General features: G+C 37.8%; 1 protein-coding gene across 1 annotated transcript in view; it reads left to right on the top strand.

Moving 5' to 3' along the window:
- The window catches only part of LRRK2 (leucine rich repeat kinase 2), a gene marked incomplete at both ends in the record, with an annotated part of 72,402 nt that overhangs the window by 35,802 nt on the left and 14,273 nt on the right, over positions 1-22,327 (top strand). The window contains 19 exons of the mRNA XM_080628706.1: positions 40-290; positions 1,614-1,762; positions 2,465-2,558; positions 4,921-5,107; positions 5,487-5,668; positions 6,178-6,407; positions 7,403-7,530; positions 8,734-8,952; positions 10,962-11,163; positions 11,763-11,851; positions 12,705-12,892; positions 15,861-16,015; positions 16,489-16,635; positions 16,788-16,979; positions 17,705-17,851; positions 18,181-18,281; positions 18,445-18,635; positions 19,311-19,471; positions 20,253-20,423. Of these exons, the coding sequence (XP_080484832.1) occupies positions 40-290; positions 1,614-1,762; positions 2,465-2,558; positions 4,921-5,107; positions 5,487-5,668; positions 6,178-6,407; positions 7,403-7,530; positions 8,734-8,952; positions 10,962-11,163; positions 11,763-11,851; positions 12,705-12,892; positions 15,861-16,015; positions 16,489-16,635; positions 16,788-16,979; positions 17,705-17,851; positions 18,181-18,281; positions 18,445-18,635; positions 19,311-19,471; positions 20,253-20,423 (3,184 nt within the window). The remainder of the gene's footprint in view (positions 1-39; positions 291-1,613; positions 1,763-2,464; positions 2,559-4,920; positions 5,108-5,486; positions 5,669-6,177; positions 6,408-7,402; positions 7,531-8,733; positions 8,953-10,961; positions 11,164-11,762; positions 11,852-12,704; positions 12,893-15,860; positions 16,016-16,488; positions 16,636-16,787; positions 16,980-17,704; positions 17,852-18,180; positions 18,282-18,444; positions 18,636-19,310; positions 19,472-20,252; positions 20,424-22,327) is intronic.

Below are 22,327 nucleotides of genomic sequence, written 5' to 3'. Positions count from 1 at the left end.
ATTTTCACTTTCTAAAAACAAATTATCCTTTTCTTTCAGAACTTGAAGTGCTTGACTTACTTGGATTTGCACAGTAACCGATTTACTTCTTTTCCCACTTATTTACTAAAAATGAATTGTATTGCAAATCTTGATATCTCTCGAAATGACATTGGACCTTCCTTTGCTTTGGATCCGTATCTCAGATGTCCAACTCTAAAGCAACTTAATCTTTCATACAATCAGCTCGTGTGCACTCCTGAATTTCTTACAAGCGTTGCTGAAAATCTGGAACAGCTGTTGCTAGAAGGGTGAGTAGCATTAGCAAATGGAATGTAGCATAACAAACACAATAGCAAATAATGTGTTTGTCATCCAAGTGACATAGATGACTGTTACAGCACCGAAAGGAATGTTTATTCAGCAGTGAAACTGGCATTATCTTCCCAATGTGTAAACTGCTACAACTTTCAGTGTTGCATTACAAAGTACATGAGAATATCTGTATCGAGCCTTGATGGGCATTGCAGTTTCAGTGACATACTAAAAATGTTGTATTTCAGCATTTTTCTGCTGTGTCCTGGGTTTAGCGGTATGTCTCCATACTGTTCTAGACACAGTCCTCTCCAGACACAGTTCTGTCTCTGTCTCTGTACCCTCAACTAGGGTTTTGGTATACAGAACACAGTTTTCATTCTATTTTGTATTCACCAGAGGTGTTTTTTTTAATTGTGTCTCATGGAATTGCATTTGTTGGTTATGGATATGTATGAAATGGCAGAAGCAGAGAAAATACATAATGTTTCGTTTACCAACACTTTTTATTGAATTTGTTCGTGAGTGAGATAATTCATACCTATACCTTATTCTTAATACTATTATTGATAGCTCTGTGAACTGCAGACACTGTCTCATTCTTCTCCTGTAATTTATTTTAAATAAGATGGTGATGGTTTTTTTACATACAAGTTCATACAAGAATAAAGATAGCAATGTAGGTAACTAAGGGAAGCAGTATTAAATATGTGAGTCAAATATATAAAAGTGATATTTTAAATTCAAAATCCTGTTGCATTTCTTCTCTTCATTACCTTTATTTTGAACTTCATGAGCAATATTACCTTTGCAAAACAGTGCTGCGTGGTTCTTCTGTCTCTGTATTTTCAGGATCTTTGTCTCTCTCTGGTGGTGCTCTTCTCAGAATACATTGTATACTCATCCTCAATTGTATCCCCTATATAGAATTCCATTCTTTTTCTTTTTTGTTCTAGATTGATACTCAATCTGTGGCTATAATCCTACAAACACATATCTGTAGTAAACAGAATTACTTACAAATGCAACTGTCCTCTTTGTGTGGGATTGAGCCGCAGTATGTAGTCACGAAATGACACCTTGTAGTACATGCTTACGTTTGCTCTCCAAATGAATTACAACAATCTTAATATCAGTCACGTAATTGCATGTTGCCACTCTACCAGGCTTTTTACTGACTGATGGGTCTTTATACAGGCAAAAGTCTTATTTGTGGTTTACCAGTGTAAGGATAGCATTGTCAGATCAATACTCTTTAATTTGTTAGCTAATAGTTTCTGAACAAAACATGGATTATTTTTTTCTTATTATTCTCTCAGAAACAAAATTTCATGCTTATGTTCACCCATATGCTTGAAAGAACTGAAAATTTTAAACATTAGTAAGAACAATATTTCATCCCTTGCTGAGAATGTCTTCATGGGCTGTACAAAACTGGAGCAGTTCAATGCCAGGATGAATGCTCTTGGTAAGTGTGAAAGTAGGATCCACCTTCTAGGAACCATTCCCAGCCACAAAATTCCTCAGCCACCAGCATTCAGAGTCTTGGGAGAAGAGAAGAGGAGAATACCACATATGCTTGTCCCGAGTGTGTTGCAGTGGCTTAGCATATTTTGTGCAGTCATGTCAAAATTAATTTATCTATGAAAAATACAAATTACATAAATAAGATTTATAATAATACTGCAGGAGTTCATAATTGCTCTCAGAATTTATTTCTGTCTTCAAGATAAAATCTTCCATTTTTAAATTACTGTAACAGTATTTCAGAAGGTTTGTGTTTAGGCTTGTCTTAAACACAGTGTTGGAGTCATTTTGACATGCATAAGACTCACCACTCTCTGGGTGAATTATAAGAATGTATGTACAGCAAAGTGTAAATAAGATTATTTCACTATTTAATGCCAATGTGAGATGAAGTATGGTATGATGTAATGTGATAAAAGCGATACATTAACTCTGTTCTAAACATCTTTAGTTTTGGGAGTTTAGTTTTAAATCAGTTTAGAAAAAAAGTTTCAGATCCTGCCTTCCATAGCTTGTACAAAGACCTGTGTATACAGAAGGTGTTGGACTGACCTTTTTAGTCTGTCTTTGATTTTAGAAAATGCGGGTGTTAAAAGTAAGCAGTTCTGAAAAGTAATAGGCTTAACCTCTTCTTCTGCTCTAGAAACAATACCTGACTTGTCATCCAGCATAACAAGCTTAAAATTATCTCAAAATCAGTTTATTAAAGTTCCAGAAGCAATTCTTCTTCTACCACAGTAAGTTATTATTGTATTTATTGATGTTACTGTAAGTTCTTGATGAAAATCTCATAGCAAGACCTTGGTTAAGCAAGAAATCATGCATGTTTTACTGAGTTTCAGAAAAAATTCTCTGAACACATTAAATTCAGAAATTAGTAGCTTTTAACTGAAGACAAACCAGTCCCATTTTCTTCATTATTTTGAGAAATTCTGTTCCTCAAATTCAGATCATTGTTATGGAGTGTATATTGCTTGAACTGAAGCTGACAATTCTTGCTGAGAAGTCCAGAATGAATTTAGTATTGTCCTGGGTTCAGCAGTAGCGGTCACTTTTTCTCCTTCTTAGTAGCTGGTGCAGTGCTGTGTTTTTGACTTTCGGCCTGGTGACAGTACTGATAAAACCGATGTTTTCGGTTGCTGGTCAGAATGTTTACTCTGACCAAGGACTTCGTGAGTCTCATGCTCTGCCAGGGAGGAGGGGAAGCCGGGAGGAAGCAGGGACAGGACACCTGACCCAAACTAGCCAAAGAGGTATTCCATACCACAGCACATCATGCCCGGGATGTAACTGGGAGTTACCGGAAGGGCACTCTCTGCTCGGTCGGGCTTGTTTTCGGCGGGTGGTATCATATTCTCTTCCCTTGTTATTTCTCTTATTATTATTGGTGGTAGCAGCAGTGATTTGTGTTATACCTTAGTTACTGGACTGTTCTTATCTCAACCCGTGGGAGTTACATTCTTTCGATTCTTCTCCCCATCCCTCCGGGGGGGGAGTAGAAACTTCGTGGCTGACTTGCCGACTGGCTTAAACCACGACAAGTATTTTCTTGAAACCAGCAGTAAGAAGACACTGGCAATTTTTCCTTTTCAAGAAGTTCTGCAGACATTTGCACAAGGCTACTGAGATTAGTTTTTCACTTCCTAAACATCACAAGATATTTATTCTCAAAGAATGACACTTCCTCTAGATGAAATTCTGATTAAGATGCATGTGACATTTATTTTGGTCTACCTTCAATGCATTTCTCTTGTGAAAATCAAGCTTCTGCTTTTTTTTTTATAGAAGTTACTGACCTTAACAGGTCACTAGAATCAGATTGTGGAAGGAGAGCTTACAAGGGCTAATCAGATCAGTTATCTGATAGATGTAGGTAGATGTGAGTGCTGATGGCACCCTGAGAAGGCAGATGCACAAATTTGTGAACTTACATTGACCAAATTTACACAAAGCACATCATTATTAAAATGATATTACGCTGTTTCAGCATGCTAACATTTATATTCACAGAAGTCAATTTGATGGATGTGTTAAAAATGGTGCACCTTTCAGGTTCTACATCTTCCAGCCCAGACAAATCAATGAGTTGCATGCTTCATGTTCCACAGCAGCGTAAACAGCATGTTTGTCCAACAGATGACTTGCAGAAATTAAATATTCTTCTTTATGAAGTTCTTAAATATATGGGTAGTTGTTCATTAATTCATATAATTAATGAACATATATGTATTTACAAACATTCTTAGAAACATTCTGATAAAAGTGTGAGATATCTGTACCATCTGACATTAGTCTCCTAAGTTAGGAACAAGAAAGAGAGCAGCTCAGATCACCTAGTGAGGCTCCACAGTTTGTAAGTGGAATCTTGGGATCTAGAAAGTTGGCAATACCAGCAAGTTCCCATTGCTTTTTTTTTTTTTCATTTGAAGTTTATCAAAAAAGCCCATGAAAATGCATATTAGTGTTATGCTAAATTGCAATTACCTTTTTAAATATATTTATTCTAGCAAATTAGACATTGCACGTAACAGGTCCTGCCCTGATTTGTAAGTGAAGTCATGATCTAAGCTCTATTCTCTGTTACCTGTATAAATGTATATTAACTATACTGTTTACAGTTGAATTACAGGAGGGCGAACCATATTTATCTGTGTCTTCTACTAATCTGAACAGTCGTGCACATCTGCACATTGTAGAAAGAATAAGGAAGTGGACTATTACCACAATATGTACACTTGTCTAAAGTGACTCTTCCATTTACTGTCTACAACATATACACGCAGTACAGTGTGGATGTCTATTTTCATCATAAGGCAATTTCATCCACAGAGAAATACATTGAAAGAATATTATACTAAATCAATCTTATGTATTTTCTTTTCTGAGCTAATGAAGACCTACTTAAAATAACACCTTAATTACTTTTGTTTGTACTAATAATTCTCTATCTTCTTCTATGTACATTCCTGCCAGAAAACTGTCTGTTCTGATATCTGATCCATTTGCTTATTTATTAAATAGTAATTCAGTTCCAGTACAAATCTCAGTTTTATTTTTTTCATTTCCTAACTTCTGTTTTTTTATTTTTCGTGTTTTCAGTTTGCGATCGGTAGATTTAAGCCAAAACAAGATCATAAGCCTGCCTGGACCAATGCACTGGAAATCATTAAACTTAAGGGAGCTGTTATTTAATCATAACCAAATCGACATCTTGGACTTGAGTGAAAAGGCGTGTGCATGGTCTAGGCTAGAAAAGCTACACCTATCCCACAACAAGTTAAAGGAGGTAAAGTGTAAGATTCAATCTAAAGAAAATTAAATAGTTTTTCAATGTTTCTTTGATTTTTATGTCACCTCTCATGCCACCATAAATCCTTAGTAAAATGTATGTAAGTGCAAATACCATTTCCTTTCAATGAAAATCGGCATATTTTATCAAGCTTTTCTGTCTGGAATGTGTCATCATATAATCAGTTTGTATGATGAATTTGTTTTGAGGTCCTTTGTCTATTAGTATCTGAAATCAGGCCCGTTTATTAAAAAAAAAAAAAAAATGCTAAAAATACAGTGGTAAAACTAATACCTAATTCTATTAAGTATTTAATGTTCATGCTCATACTGGTTTTTGTAATGTTTGCTTGCCCGTTAAATGTTCTTTTATTTAGATTCCTCCTCAGATCGGCTTCCTAGAGAACTTGACTTCTCTGGATGTAAGTCATAATCCTGATTTGAGATTCTTTCCTGATGAAATGGGAAAACTGTCCAAAATCTGGGATCTTCCTTTGGAAGGACTCCATCTTAATTTAGATTTCAAACATGTGGGATACAAAGCCAGAGACATTATCAGGTTTGTGACCTTATTGTTCTTGAATATCCTCATGTTGCTTTCTTGGGATATGCAGTAAGCATTAAGAAAAACAACATATCCTTTTAAAAAGACATGCTGGTTTGTCTTACAAAATCCAGTATGCTACTTTATGGAAGGTATTGTATTGTATGAACTCACACACATAAAACAGATTCTAGTGATTTATATATTACTTCTTGAATTTTGTGCTTCTATAAACTATGCAATAAATGGTGCTTGCCACTTATTTTGAATATGTTTCTTGTGTTCCCAAGTGCACAGAGCACATTTTCTGGCTAATTACAAAACAAAAAAAGGCATATTCTGAATTAAGCTTTAACTTTCGAATCAGAAATTAGAATAGATTGTTAAAATCCCAGTAATATCAAAAAGATATTGAAAATATAAAGAAAATGGTATGGGGTTAGATTTTTTCCTTGGTCTTGGGTGCTGTTGGTGTTTTTCTTTATTACACACTGCTGTGAGTTCTGCAAACTTTTTTATGCTAGATTTCTTCAACAACGACTGAAGAAGGCTGTACCTTATAACAGAATGAAGCTCATGATTGTTGGAAACACCGGCAGTGGGAAAACTACCCTGCTACAACAATTAATGAAATGCAAACGAACAGAATTGGGCTCTTCAAAAGCTACAGTAGGCATTGATGTAGAAGACTGGATCATTCAAGGGAAAGGCAAAATGAAGAAAGATCTTATATTAAATGTGTGGGATTTTGGAGGTATCTGAAGAGTTTATTGTCATTTCCTGTTGTCTTTTCTAACACATTAATGCATGACTTATTCTTGGAGTAGGCCTGTGAAATTTTGAGTTGTGGATAGTAGAATCATGCAAGCTTACACCAAAAGTCAAGTGACTACTTATAAATTAGTGAATTCTATAAACTGGCAACCAATCCCTCAAATTTAATATAAAGCCTCAGAAATTTCTCATCTTCAGATGTGGTCTGACCACTCATTTCGACCATAGCACTTTAGAACTGTTATTTCAGAATAGCAAGAAATCATCTTTCAACTCCGTTTCTCGCTTCCATACTCTGGCTCTGTCTAGGCTCTACAGCATCACTGTTTTGTAATGCCCCAGTAAACAAAGCACTTAGGAGACTTTGAACTTTGGGGTTTTGGAAATCCTTCTAAGTTTGGGCAACTCCAGAACCACTTATAAAACCCAGGGGCACTTTAGCCTATAGAAGAGTTACTTCTAAACATTTGTCTATGATCATTTAAATACAGTCTCTGTCACAATGGATAAGCACAGAAGAGCATCATTCAATCTCAATGTGCAGCTTCCATTGTGATTTGAAGTGCTTAATCATGTGAACTTCAGAGTCTTATTTTAAAGTTGCTGAAAGAATAAGAGCAAGGAAAGGAAGAAGGAGGGGTAGGAAGGAGAGAGGGAGAAATTCAATATTGAAATTTTAAAAGAATCATGAGTTGTGCTTGTAGTAAACACGTTTATCCAGTTGTTAAATCTTACACTTCTTGATTTAAAACTAGCTTACATGTTTGAACACTACACTTCAGTCGTTAAGCTACCACACAGTACCTACCTAAAATTCATAGTTATTATAGGTTTCCTCTCAATTCAGATGATTTTCTGTAAGCATTAATTTTGTTTGTGGATTAGTTATCTGAGAATAAGTGTTCTGCTGCCTTTTTGTGACCTGAAGATGTTCAATGAGGGAAGTACTAAACAGTGGAAATTTTTCATCATTAGGACAAGAAGAGTTCTACAGTACCCATCCACATTTTATGACCCAAAGAGCTTTATATCTTGCTGTTTATGATCTCAGCAAAGGACATGCAGCGATAGATGCTATGAAGCCGTGGCTTTTTAACATCAAGGTAAGCCATAGATATGTACAGAATGGAATTTCACATTCCAGGGAGCTGCTGATGAGCAGCAAATAAACCACAAATATTTTTAGACAGGAAAGAAGAAAGAAGCTCTTCAGTAAATAAAAATACTAAGATGAAACAAGAGCTGAAATACATATTTAAAATATGATCAGCACCAGTTTGTACTTCAAATGGTAGAGAGTGATGTGCAAAAGAATAGTTTACATATTCTGGCAATATGTGAAATTGACTGATAAAGAGAAGAAAGGGGTAGTGTTAAAGGGATGAGTAGTTAAACCAGCTTTTTCTTTTATGCCATTGTAAATTTTGTGGAAATCAGAATTTTACTAATTTAAAACTGACTAGATGCAGGTTTGAAATCATGCTGTTAAGTGTATGCTTAGCATCCTGTTGTTAATAGAAATGATTCCAGGACTATGATAGGAAAATTGGTCTAAGGATCTGCTTACATGTGTTTTTATTTCACTATTTTATTTTCATTTGATGAAATCACCCCATGGTGAGTGAGCATTCCTTTTCTTTTCCTTTTGTATGATGGTTAGCCATGGCTGAGCAGTGCTATTACATGAAGATTTTATATACTGGTTCTGTTTGTTAAGCTTGTCTTTTTCACTCTTTTCACCTTGAGCAGTGATACAGGACAGAGGGTTGTAGCCTGTTTAATGTTGATGAAGCTCATTTCTGATGTGTTCTCCTTTGATATGCAGTGCTTGCAAATGTGTCATTCCTGCACTGTTCTAATGACAACTAGCAGATTACACTTTGCTTTTCCATTTTGTTGGTCATGTTTAATGAAAAATGCAGTTGTCCCTCTAATTTACTGACAATGTTATTAATCTGCAAAGTATGAAATCCAGATCTACACTGCTTCTTTTTAGAAAAAGCAGATTTTTGGATATTTCTATTTTAAAATAGACTCATCTCTGTATGTTAAAAATCATGTTTTGTATTTATAGGCTAATGCGTTTTTACTGCCTTATCAAGTCAAGGCTATTTTATGAGATTGCAGTTTAAACTTACTCTGAATAAAGACATGAAATAGTATTTCAGATTTCAAACTTATTTAAAAGAGTTATATTTAAAGGGGAATAAACAGTTGCTTTTTTCATTGTATTCAGTGTTTTGACTAAATTGCTCACATTTTGTGTGGATATGAAATAATAACAACTGTCTGGATCTTACTAACAGGCTCGAGCTTCAACATCCCCCGTCATTCTTGTTGGCACTCATTTAGATGTTTCTGATGAAATGCAACGTAAGGCCTGCATGAGTAAAATTACTAGAGAGCTGTTGAATAAGCGAGGATTCCCAGCAATCCAAGATTATCACTTTGTGAATGCTACTGAGGAATCTGATTCCATTATCAGACTTCGGAAAATCATAATAAAGGAGAGTCTTCACTTCAAGGTGAGCTACATACTGTTGATAATGTTGAAAACATCCTAGCATTAGTTCAGGATTTAACATGAATTAACACATAATTAAATACATTTTTAGTGTGACAGCAAACTCATCTTGCCTTATAGAAAATGTTACACACAGCAAAATAGTGAAGAAAAACCACCAGGTTTGTTTTAATTTCATTTTCTACCAGAAAAATCAACTTAGTAAAAATCTCAGCTAAGTTCTGTTTTCAAGCACTAGGGCTATAAATAGAATATTTAATTAAAAATAGGTCATCTTTTTCTTACGAAGAAATGTGATCAAAATCTGCTTTTTGTTGAATGGCATCATATAATTTCAATATATGTAGTGCAAGATTTCAGGGGACCAGGAAGTAAGTTTTTGTGATTTCTGAAAGCCAACTAATTCTCCATTTACTGATTTTATTTTACATAACATGAAACTATTCCTAGAAAGGAGAATTCTCTGCTTATCTCTTAAGCCATAGCATGAAGCAATAAGCATGAACAAGAAGTATGAAGAGACTAGCCCAGGCATGGATATAGAAACACAAGATCCAACCTGTTACAAAAGAATATACATATTTTTATTTTTTCATTTATACAATATCAATCACGTACAGTGTCATAACATGTTAAAGAGAAAAGGTGATGTCCTGTACTACTGAAGTCAGTGGCAGAACTTCATAAATCATAGCAGAGCCCAAATTTCTTCAGAATTACTGCTTGGAAGATTTTATAGACCTAATGCTGTATTCATGACCAACCTCACACTGGTGGTAGTTCAAAGGAGAGAAAGAGCATGCACACCTCATGTTTCTCTTTCAGGAACTTAGCTACATCCATAATCTGCCTACCTTCATTCCACAGTTTGAGGAATAGCTGACCAGTACTAAGTGCCAATGAGGTGGCCTATTCTGCTGGAATGGATTAATTTGACTTCTCGTACATTTAGTAGGCGTGAATAGAGCTGATGTTTGTATACATTTATATAGCCCTGTATGGTCCTACAGTTCGTCAGCACTCAGGAGAAGGTCTGCTTTTTGGACACATTTCCCTCTGAGGTACCTAGAAGTTGTTCCTGTAACATCCACATCTCTTGTGACTGTGACTTAAACTCACATTTAAACTTCACACAAACGTAAGGTAGCCTGAAAAAAGGGAGGTATTTTCCATAAATAATGTAGGCACTTTGTGAAAGGAGTGCTGCAAGGTACCTGCTCAGAAGTTAGACAAAGTGAGTTAAGTGTTCAACATTGTTAGAAAGTGCTCTGAGTCTTTGAAATTACACAAGTACTAATTATATTTCTGACACATACAAATGCCACAGTGCATTGGTGTTTAACTTCTTTTAGAGGAAGATTACAAACTAAGAAGCCAATTTGGAATGTTAGGAAAATTATTTTCCATTTCCTCAAAAAAAACCCTAACGAACTAGCTCAGCACCCACGGAGAAGGAAGAACATTTTTGGGTGCTAACTAACAACAAAGGTGAGACAATGTCTTCAGGAAGGAACGCAGGCTCAGGAAACAGGGGAAAGCATGTGGCTGTTTCCACTAAGTGTCACTTACCTGGCTAAATTTATTTCTTCCTCTTCTCTTGTTCGCTGACTGTCAGTAATGGAGACTTGTAATTAAGCTACTACCCTTTCCCCCCCAGTTTATCTAAAAACATGTCTAAAAAGATTACAGATTACAGGAGATATAAACTTTATTCATTTACCTCTGTTCTTGTGCTCACCTGAGGTGTATGACAACATCTGTTCATACAGAAAATATTTTCCTTTTACTTCAAATCAAGCTTTCTCTTTGAAATTGTGTCTTCTACAAAGACATTATTTTTTATGGAAATACAGAAATATTTTCTTCTTTGAGTATTCATTTTTAGAAGAATGTTCATGTTAAAATTCTGGAAGAAAAATTAGTTACATCTACCTTTCAGAAGCCATCTTATTCAATAAATTCCAAATGAATAAATGAATACATATAAGATTATTGTTCTTAATTATGCAGATCAGAGATCAACCAGTGGTTGGTCAGCTAATTCCTGACAGCTACCTGGAGCTGGAGAAGAGAATTTTGCTGGAACGTAAAAATGTCCCAGTTGAATTTCCTGTGATTGATCAGAAACGCTTACTGGAACTGGTACGAGAAAGCCAGCTACAACTGGATGAAAATGAACTCCCTCATGCGATTCACTTTCTGAATGAATCAGGTAAAATGTTCTCTTCAGGTATGTTTGTTAGCAAATCTACAGCAGACCAACCTGTATGTGTTTTCAGATCTCACAAAAGTTTGCCGCGGTGTCAAGCTGAAATGCTTAAGCTTGGGTAACTTTAGTTTGATAATCCAGGTTACTATGTCATAAAGGAATTCCCAGATATAAAGGATTACTACTGTAACAATTTATATCTCTTACCCCTCCTTGAAAACATTATACCTGCTATTTAGACAGCGCAGTTTCTGAAGAAAGTTGCAATTGCTGTAATAACTTGAATAGAATAGTGATTAGACGAATCTATGTTCCAGCTTATCTCAGTGCTTTACAGACTGCATAAGATTAAATAATAAAACAAAAAGCAAGTTGCTGGGAAAGAAAAACAAGTCAGATCACAGATCTAACAGGACGTCAAGTAAAGCTGAACAAACCATGATTGCATTCTGCTGTCCTGAAATATTGACATAAATTCAGTAGCTGTATTCATTATTCAAATTGCTTATGTCAAGTAAGAAAAACAGCCCAGAGTGGGGTATTTACTGTGCCTATTACGGAGCTTGAGAAATGCATTGCTAAATACAACATTCTTTGTGCAGGTGTACTCCTCCATTTTCAAGACCCAGCACTGCAGCTGAGAGATCTGTATTTTGTAGATCCCAAGTGGCTGTGTAAAATCATGGCACAGGTTAGACCCTGATTGCTGTTTTCGTCTACATTTGTAGAATCTTTTCCCCTGTCTGAAACCACTGTAACTTATCCGTGATTCTTCTTCGCCATTTCTTTACTGTTTCATGACCTAGAATTTTCGCAGGGCCCAGATTGGTTTACCTGGCTCTTTCTGTTTCCTTTGCTTTCAAGACAACTGCCTGTCTCAGCGGTTCTATGTTCTTATGCTGTAATGTCCAGTATCATTTAAACTGCACTGGACACGAGAATAGATGTAGAATAGAAAACCCCCATGGATGCGAAGTGATGCTGTCATATGTTGTGATAAATTGCGATGAAAGCTGGAGCTTTGGATTAAAGCAGTAAGAATGGGGGAAAAAGGGTCATTGTGTGCTTACTGATGGCAAAAGGGAGTGGTGGATTCACGTCTTAGGATGGGAGAGTAGCAAACTGACTGCTTAAGAGAAATCATCAGTGAAATGTTGATCTAGAAACACCAGTTATGTAGATTCAGATTTCCTAGCCTCTGAAACTTTACCTTTCATTCAGTGCAGGAAATGGGATGACAAAATGTAAGTTTGAGCCTTTAAAGTTGGTGCAATTAAGAGTGAGAAAGGACCTAGAAGGTCACAACACACAGTGAAAGCTACTGCAGAATGGTAGCACACAAGTGGTTTGGACAGCTTTAATATTTTTCACTGCTGTCTAGCACTTGCTGGCTAGCATTATGGAAATGTTCATTTTCACTGTGAAATGGAGTCCATTTTCCCCGCTTAATATTAGCCTACTAAATATTTCAGGGGACAAAGTTCATCAGGAATATGCAATCTAATGATGACTGCACAGCTGAAATTGTTTTACTTTTTTGAAAGATTCTGACAGTGAAAGTGGAAGGCTTTTCTAAATATCCTAAAGGAATTGTAAAGCGTTCAGATGTGGAAAAATTCCTTTTAAAGAAGAGCAAGTTTCCTAAGGTCTACATGTCACAGTACTTTAAGCTTCTGGAAAAGTTTCAGATTGCTTTGCCATTAGGAGAGGATCAACTACTAATCCCAAGCAGGTAAGCAAAGAGCTAAACCCACAAATGGCAGCCATAGAGATCAATCAAAATGAACCATTCCCATCAGATTAAGTAGTTTAACTGAACACTAAAGCAATTTCATATATGAAACCATGATAATGTACTTCATACACTACATTTTAGTAAATGATTTCAGAGACATTTTAAGCTGATCTTGTACCAGATAAAGCTTACATCCTATTAGCATGGTGGGTAAAAGTAATCTATGCATGATAAAATGCTTTATGTTGTGAGGATAGTATTTCTTTTACCATGCAGCAGGAGGATTATAATTTACCTTTACATCACAGTGTGCCAGTATTACAGATACTCATTGCAATATAAAAACTAACCTTGAATTTCTATAGCCTATTTGCTTGGAGTGAGAACCACAGTCAAGTTACTCAGCAGCAGTATCTCCTCCAGTCTAGTCATTAAATGTGGTGACAAAGAAGTGTCATGAATTTGACTGAGGTCCTTTTGCTTTATCTGAAGCAGGTAACACAGTTCCTCTGCCTCAATTACAGATTTCTTAATATGTTTAAGGATCATAGAATCATAGAATAGTTAGGGTTGGAAAGGACCTTAAGATCATCTAGTTCCAATCCCCCTGCCATGGGCAGGGACACCCCACACTAAACCATGTCACCCAAGGCCTCATCCAACCTGGCCTTGAACACCGCCAAGGATGGAGCATTCACAACCTCCCTGGGCAACACATTCCAGTGCCTCACCACCCTCTCAGTAAAGAATTTCTTCCTTAGATCCAATCTAAACTTCCCCTGTTTAAGTTTTAACCCGTTACCCCTTGTCCTGTCACTACAGTCCCTAATGAAGAGTCCCTCCCCAGCATCCTTGTAGGCCCCCTTCAGATACTGGAAGGCTGCTATGAGGTCTCCACGCAGCCTTCTCTTCTCCAGGCTGAACAGCCCCAACTTTCTCAACCTATCTTCATACGGGAGGTGCTCCAGTCCCCTGATCATCCTCGTGGCCCTCCTCTGGACTTGTTCCAACAGTTCCATGTCCTTTTTATGTTGAGGACGCCAGAACTGCACACAATACTCCAAGTGAGGTCTCCCGAGAGCAGAGTAGAGGGGCAGGATCACCTCCTTCGACCTGCTGGTCACACTCCTCTTGATGCAGCCCAGGATACGGTTGGCTTTCTGGGCTGCGAGCGCACACTGGAGCCGGCTCATGTTCATTTTCTCATCGACCAACACCCCCAAGTCCTTCTCTGCAGGGCTGCTCTGAATCTCTTCTCTGCCCAACCTGTAGCTGTGCCTGGGATTGCTCCCACCCAGGTGGAGGACCTTGCACTTGGCATGGTTAAACTTCATAAGGTTGGCATCAGCCCACCTCACAAGTGTGTCAAGGTCCCTCTGGATGGCATCCCTTCCCTCCAGCGGATCAACCGAACCACACAGCTTGATGTCATCGGCAAACTTGCTGAGGGTGCACTCAATCCCACTGTCCATGTCACCGACAAAGATGTTGAACAAGACCGGTCCCAACACCGATCCCTGAGGGACACCACTCGTTACCGGTCTCCAGCCGGACATTGAGCCATTGACCACAGCTCTTTGCATGCGGCCATCCAGGCAGTTCTTTATCCTCTGAGTGGTCCACCCATCAAATTGATGTCTCTCCAATTTAGAGACAAGGATGTCGTGTGGGACAGTGTCAAAGGCTTTGCACAAGTCCAGGTAGATGACGTCAACTGCTCTGCCCCTGTCCATCAGTTTCGTAGCCCCATCATAGAAGGCCACCAGATTGGTCAGGCAGGATTTCCCCTTAGTGAAGCCATGCTGGCTGTCACCAAGCACCTCCTTGTTTTTCATGTGCCTTAGCATGCCTTCCAGGAGAATCTGCTCCAAGATTTTGCCAGGCACAGAGGTGAGACTGACTGGTCTGTAATTCCCCAGGTCATCCATTTTCCCCTTCTTGAAAATGGGGGTTATATTTCCCTTTTTCCAGTCATCGAGAACTTCACCTGACTGCCATGATTTTTCAAATATGATGGCCAGTGGCTTAGCAACTTCATTCTCCAGGTCCTTCAGGACCCGCGGATGGATTTTGTCAGGTCCCATGGACTTGTGTACGTTTAGGTTTTTAAGATGGTCTCGAACCAGATCCTCTCCTACAGTGGGCCTAGGGTCTTCATTCTCACAGTCCCTGCGTTCACCTTCCAAGACTTGGGTGGTGCGGTCAGAGCCTTTGCCAGTGAAGACCGAGGCAAAAAAGTCATTAAGAACCTCAGCCTTCTCCAAATCCTGGGTAGCCAGTTCTCCCGATATCTTCCGAAGGGGGCCTATGTTGTCCCCAGTCTGTCTTTTACTCGCTACGTACCTATAGAATCCCTTCCTGCTATCCTTAACATCCCTAGCCAAGTTCAATTCTAACTGGGCCTTAGCCTTCCTCACCTGGTCCCTAGCTTCCCGGCCAACATCCCTGTATTCTTCCCAGGCCACCTGTCCCTGCTTCCACCTTCTGTAAGCCTCTTTTTTCCTTTGAATTTTCCTGAGCAGCTCCTTATCCACCCAAGGAGGTCTCCTGGCCCTCCTGCTGCACTTCCTTCTAGTTGAGATGCAACATTCCTGAGCTTGGAGCAGGATGCTTATGTTGCCTAATGGAGAGTGTTAAATGGTTGCACTCTTCAGAGTTTCTATGTTCTTCGAAGTCCTGGCAGAGGAAGATTTTACCTGAACATTTTACCTGCCTTATATGTGTCTCAGTTTTTTCTCACATGTACATTCAATATCTAATGATTGAGGTTCTGTTGGGATTAAATTACAGCTGAACTTCACTTTACCACAAGCAGGCAGAATAAGCAAGCACACTACCTGTCTGCTCCCTGATCATTTGAATCATTCATTAATAAATAACGTTTTATGTAATAAATACTGTATGTCATCAGTCAGTTTTGATAAAGAGCAGCATTAAATAATGTCTTACATTTTTATTCTTTCAGTTTGTCTGATCACAGACCTGTTATAGAGCTTCCCCACTGTGAAAATTCAGAAATTATCATCAGGCTTTATGAGATGCCATACTTTCCTATGGGATTTTGGTCCAGGCTGATCAACAGGTTGCTTGAAGTATCACCTTACATGCTGTCAGGAAGAGGTACAAATCTTTATCTTCAACAGCAATAGTGAGCATGAATTCACTGATCACAAATGCCAACACCTGCATATTAAAGCTATGTTGTTTTACTTTGGCTAATTTATGGCCACTTCACAAACACTAGAAAACGCAGTGGTCATTTTTGTAACTTAAAAATACCCAGGAACAGATAATGCCTGGTCTTTACTGCGGCGTGCAAACAGCAAAGATTGATTTCAGCTTTTGTAAGGCTGTTCTCACTGCAAAGTTGTAGCCTTTATTTTGTTCTTTAGTTGGGTAGGCATTAGCCTACCCAATAAATATTCATATTTATTATAATTAAATATTCAAAGTACCATAAATTTTCCGTATATTTAAAAACATTAAATATATTTATAAAAATATTATATATTATATATAAATATTACATATATATAAATATATAAACATTCATATTGGAGATCAGATTTTTAATCTAATTTTGTATTTTCTAGAGCGAGCTCTTCGTCCTAACAGAATGTATTGGAGACAAGGTATTTACTTGAACTGGTCTCCTGAAGCCTATTGCCTGGTGGAATCAGCAATATTTGACAACAACCCAGATAGTTTTTTGAAGATTACAGCACCTTCTTGCAGAAAAGGTTAATTATTCCTGAGCCCGATTTTTGCTCCAGTTTGAGTGCAGCTTGACATTTGGTTTGTTGTGCTTTTGCTGTTGGAATGTTGAGTTTAGCTTTGCGATTGCAAGTATGGCAGATTGCGATTGTAATTTCCCTCTTCTGGTTTCTTCAAGGATGCATCCTTCTGGGACAAGTTGTGGATCACATAGATTCTCTTATGGAAGAATGGTTTCCGGGTTTGCTGGATATAGATGTATGTGGCGAAGGGGAAACACTGTTGAAGAAATGGGCCCTGTACAGCTTTCAGGATGGTGAAGAACACCAAAAAATCCTTCTTGATGACTTACTTAAAAAAGCTGAAGAAGGTATATATTTATGCCATTTAGGCATATTAGAGGTACATCTGTGTGTAGATAAATATTATTCGACATCAGCTTTTTATAACATCTGGGTAATTCATGTTATTTTAAAATGTTTTATTTCTGTAAAAAATAACAGTAAAAGTTAAAAGCAACTCATTCTTTTTTTTATGTAAGAGCTGCCTGTATATGTATATAATATGGGACAGATTGCAGCTACTTTGTATAGTTATGTATAAATGGTAGTAATCGTTTATCATGATACCGATAATACAACTTCATTCATGGAACTGAATCCAGCACATAGTAAAGCTGATACTAGATCTTTTGGTAGGACCACATACAACAGAAATTTAAAAAGCTATATTCATTCTACATTCTACAAACTAACAGAATTCTTTCATTTTTTATAAAAAGAAAAATAATCTCTTGGTTAGTTTGGTGCTGTTACATCACCACAATTGCTATCATATTTGATTTGTGCATATACAGAACCTTGAAAATACTTAAACATGTGAGATACATTAAGTTGAATGGCAAAATTAATTAGTTGTATATGCATGTAAGTATGTTTATGAGTGTGTGTGCATATATATATGTACACACACATAAGGATTTCTATTTAGGTACATTGATCATGTGCACTCACAGAGATACATGTACCTTTCAGTGCCTTTTGAATGATGACTATCCTTTTTCTTCTTTTTTTTTGTCTTATTTGTTTCTCTTAGGTGACCTTTTGGTAAATCCAGATGAACCAAGACATACCATTCCAATAGCTCAGATTGCTCCTGATCTGATACTGGCTGATTTGCCTAGAAATATTATGTTGAACAACGATGACCTGGAATTTGATGAAGCTCCTGAATTTCTCTTGGGTAGGCATTATTTTGTAGGGTCTTTTTTACAGAGCTGATGTAAACAAATCTGTTGAAGTCAGTTCTGCAACATATAGAAGAAAAATTAGAGATTTGTTTTCTATAGAAATGTATTTTTTAAAATATTCTGAATTTTGGGTTATCAACTTTTGAATTTCCAGTAACTTGTATGCTAGGACACTGGGTTTTATGTGGTTGGATTACTGATCATGAACCTTAACACAGTAGATGATCCACCCATTTTAAAATTGGACTTTTCAGCTATTTTTTTGATAAATGGTTGATATTCCTTTGTTTTTAATATTCTTTTCAATTTTATCTTTGGAAAGGTGATGGTGGGTTTGGATCTGTATACCGTGCATCCTATCGTGGAGAAGAGGTTGCTGTAAAGATTTTCAATAAACATACTTCCCTCAGGCTTCTAAGACAAGTAAGAAATACTGCCTTTTTTTACTGTAGTGCCACTCTTAGAATAGCAACCCTAGTGAAGAATTTAAAAAGCTCAAGACTTCACTCCAAAACATTTCTGAGTTTACTTCGGAACTACAGAGGTTATGCTGTTTACAGTATTTCATCTGATTTACAATTTACAGGAGCTTGCAGTGCTTTGTCACCTCCATCACCCCAGTTTAGTGTCTCTGCTGGCTGCTGCAATCCGTCCCCGGATGCTAGTGATGGAATTAGCCCTTAAAGGATCTCTCGATCGTTTGCTTCAACAAGACAATGCAAGTTTAACTAGAACACTTCAGCACAGGATAGCCCTACATGTAGCTGATGGCTTAAGGTAAACGTGATATCTGTTTTGCTCTAAAGACAGGATACACCTGCAAGTAGGATATAGTGCAAATGAAAATCTTCTCTTTTCTTATATCTTGTCTCAAGCAAAATGTTCCCTGGGCCAGGCAAATGCTTTCATTTTTATGATTGATTAGCTGACAGATAATACAAACTTTTGCTACCTGTGATTTTCTGCTAACAAGTGGCTCTCATGTAAGTAGGGAAATAGCAAGAGCTCTGGGTGGAATTTCTATGTGGTCACTGATTTCTTATTAAAATGTCAAAGAAGTTAATTCAGTGTATTTTTTAGGTTCTGAAAGTCCATGAATGTCCTCAGGAGCTATTGAAGTATGACTGTAAAATGACAAAACCTGCAAAAGGAGCTTAGGGATCAGTGAAGCTTAAACTTCTAAGATTCGGTTTTCAAACTGCCAGTGACACTTCAGTTAAGACTTGGTACTAAAATGCTGCAGTGTTTATGTACAATAAATAGTAATTCAAACCATTCTAAAGTCAATATCCAGTATGGTGGTGTCATGTTGGTGACATTTGACATTTTTAAAGACAGTATTTAACATTTGAAAGCATGATTTACTGTTTTGAGAATAATCCACTCAGTGTGCTTGTATAGATGCATCCCTAAATTATGAATGCTTTCATTAAATACTTTTTTGGTTAACAGGTACCTGCATTCAGCAATGATCATCTACCGTGATTTAAAGCCTCACAACGTGTTGCTCTTTACTCTGTATCCCAATTCAGCTGTTATTGCAAAAATAGCTGACTATGGCATTGCCCAGTATTGTTGCCGAATGGGAATAAAAACTTCTGAAGGCACACCAGGTATGGAAAAACGCTTTGGTTTGCAGTGCATTATGTCCAAAAATAGCTAATATGGGGTTTACGTAGTCTGTAAGAAGTCAATCACAAAATGAAATCCTAATCATATTACAAGTTGTGATGCCAGATTTGTACTTCTTCTCAACCCTACTTCTTATTCATGTTTTAACCCCTTTTAGAAAAATCAAGGAGTATAAAAAAGGTTTAAAAGAGAGCAGATTAAAGTATATGCACTCATTATAGTTTTTACTGTTTCGTTTTAGGGTAGGTATTGTGATATTGAAATTATACTGCTAAACTTGTTTGGTGTTCTATTTTTCAGTAATACATGGGTATTTAAAGGCAATAAATATCTGCACTGTTCCCTGATGTTAGAGAAAACATATTAACATCCATTTTAAAGCACTGAACAATTCAGTGACTTTGAAAAGTGCCTTTAGGTCTTGGAAATTGAGTATGAAGGTGTGACTTCAAGTATTAAATGTTAGGCCTTCAGTAAAGACTGCGGACTTGCTCTTCATTTTCAGTATTCGTTGATAAATGAATTATTTCCATATATAATGGTGCAGGACCTCTATAACTGATGTACTGTCCCCTTCCTTTATACTGATTGCTGATTTTTTTGGAGGTCTGCCACATGCAAGCTATTGCCAGCCCAGAAATAGTGAGCCATTTTTGGTTTACTTCCTGTGACATTTTCATCAAGAAGTGTTCACTCTTAAAAGGATAAAGATGGCTTCATCTGGGTATGAATCATAACTATTAATGAATGATTTATTTGCAGGATTTCGAGCACCGGAGGTTGCCAGAGGAAATGTTATTTACAATCAGCAAGCTGATATTTATTCATTTGGCTTGCTGCTTTATGACATTTTAACAGGAGGAGGTAGAATAATGGAAGGCTTGAAGTTTCCAAATGAATTTGATGAAATAGCCATACAAGGAAAGTTACCAGGTATGCCTTCTTTCTTACAATTTTAAAATTAAAGTGGACCATTTGTGCTGCCTCCTCCAAAAATAACACCTCTCATTTATGTTGCATCTGACAGTGATCAGAGGAGGATAAATAATAGTAATTTTTAAAAGCTTCTCCTCGTTTCATATGGTCTTGAAATAAGGAGAAATAGGCATCTATCGAACATCATGTTGGTCAAAATTTCATTGCAATTTCAAGGCATCTATCTGCTTCACTTTGGAAAGAAACAGAGGGTTTGTGTATGTGGGACTTTATCCAGATCTAGATACAACAGATGTTGCTGAAGGTACCTTCTAATACCATGTCTGGATTTCACACGTATGACCATGGTAATGTGTATCATGCACTGCCGAAGGTACCTTCTAATACCATGTCTCGACTTCACATGTATTACCGTGGTAATGTGTATCATGCACTAAGATAAACACAACTCCACTCCTGTTCTTCGATCACGATACATTACATTAAAATAGCCTTTACTGAGAAGCTGCAGATCTTGAAATCTTTTAAAAACCTCTTGAAATCTTATTTAAATTTAAAAAACATTTAAAAAAATGGTGCCACTTAAAAAAGCGGCAGAATTCCTATTTAAATAGGAATTCCCTTTTTAACTTATCAAGAGTGTGAAGTGCGTGCCCAGCTACATAACATTCTCCATAGTTTCATCTGCTTTATAATATGTATTTGTTGGCTGCTGGAAGGAAGGTTGAAGAAGCTATCAAGCTGGATGTGATATAGGCAAACTGGACAATATAACTCTGAATTTGACAATTACTGTGTAAAGAGCTGTTGAGATTTTATAGTACTACAATCTTTATATGTGGTGTTCTTACTTATTGCCCTGCAATAATGGATATACTGTGATAGATTCTTAAAGACTGAAAACTCCATAGAATCATAGAATCATAGAATAGTTAGGGTTGGAAAGGACCTTAAGATCATCTAGTTCCAATCCCCCTGCCATGGGCAGGGACACCCCACACTAAACCATGTCACCCAAGGCCTCATCCAACCTGGCCTTGAACACCGCCAAGGATGGAGCATTCACAACCTCCCTGGGCAACACATTCCAGTGCCTCACCACCCTCTCAGTAAAGAATTTCTTCCTTAGATCCAATCTAAACTTCCCCTGTTTAAGTTTTAACCCGTTACCCCTTGTCCTGTCACTACAGTCCCTGATGAATAGTCCCTCCCCAGCATCCTTGTAGGCCCCCTTCAGATACTGGAAGGCTGCTATGAGGTCTCCACGCAGCCTTCTCTTCTCCAGGCTGAACAGCCCCAACTTTCTCAGCCTGTCTTCATACGGGAGGTGCTCCAGTCCCCTGATCATCCTCGTGGCCCTCCTCTGGACTTGTTCCAACAGTTCCATGTCCTTTTTATGTTGAGGACACCAGAACTGCACACAATACTCCAAGTGAGGTCTCCCGAGAGCAGAGTAGAGGGGCAGGATCACCTCCTTCGACCTGCTGGTCACACTCCTCTTGATGCAGCCCAGGATACGGTTGGCTTTCTGGGCTGCGAGCGCACACTGGAGCCGGCTCATGTTCATTTTCTCATCGACCAACACCCCCAAGTCCTTCTCCACAGGGCTGCTCTGAATCTCTTCTCTGCCCAACCTGTAGCTGTGCCTGGGATTGCTCCCACCCAGGTGGAGGACCTTGCACTTGGCATGGTTAAACTTCATAAGGTTGGCATCAGCCCACCTCACAAGCGTGTCGAGGTCCCTCTGGATGGCATCCCTTCCCTCCGGCATATCAACCGAACCACAAAGCTTGATGTCATCGGCAAACTTGCTGAGGGCGCACTCAATCCCACTGTCCATGTCACTGACAAAGATGTTGAACAAGACCGGTCCCAACACCGATCCCTGAGGGACACCACTC

The sequence above is a fragment of the Psittacula echo genome (genome assembly GCF_963264785.1).
Source record: "Psittacula echo genome assembly, chromosome: 1".
Taxonomy (NCBI): Eukaryota; Metazoa; Chordata; class Aves; order Psittaciformes; family Psittacidae; genus Psittacula; species Psittacula echo.
This window is presented reverse-complemented; position numbering and strand designations above follow the sequence as displayed.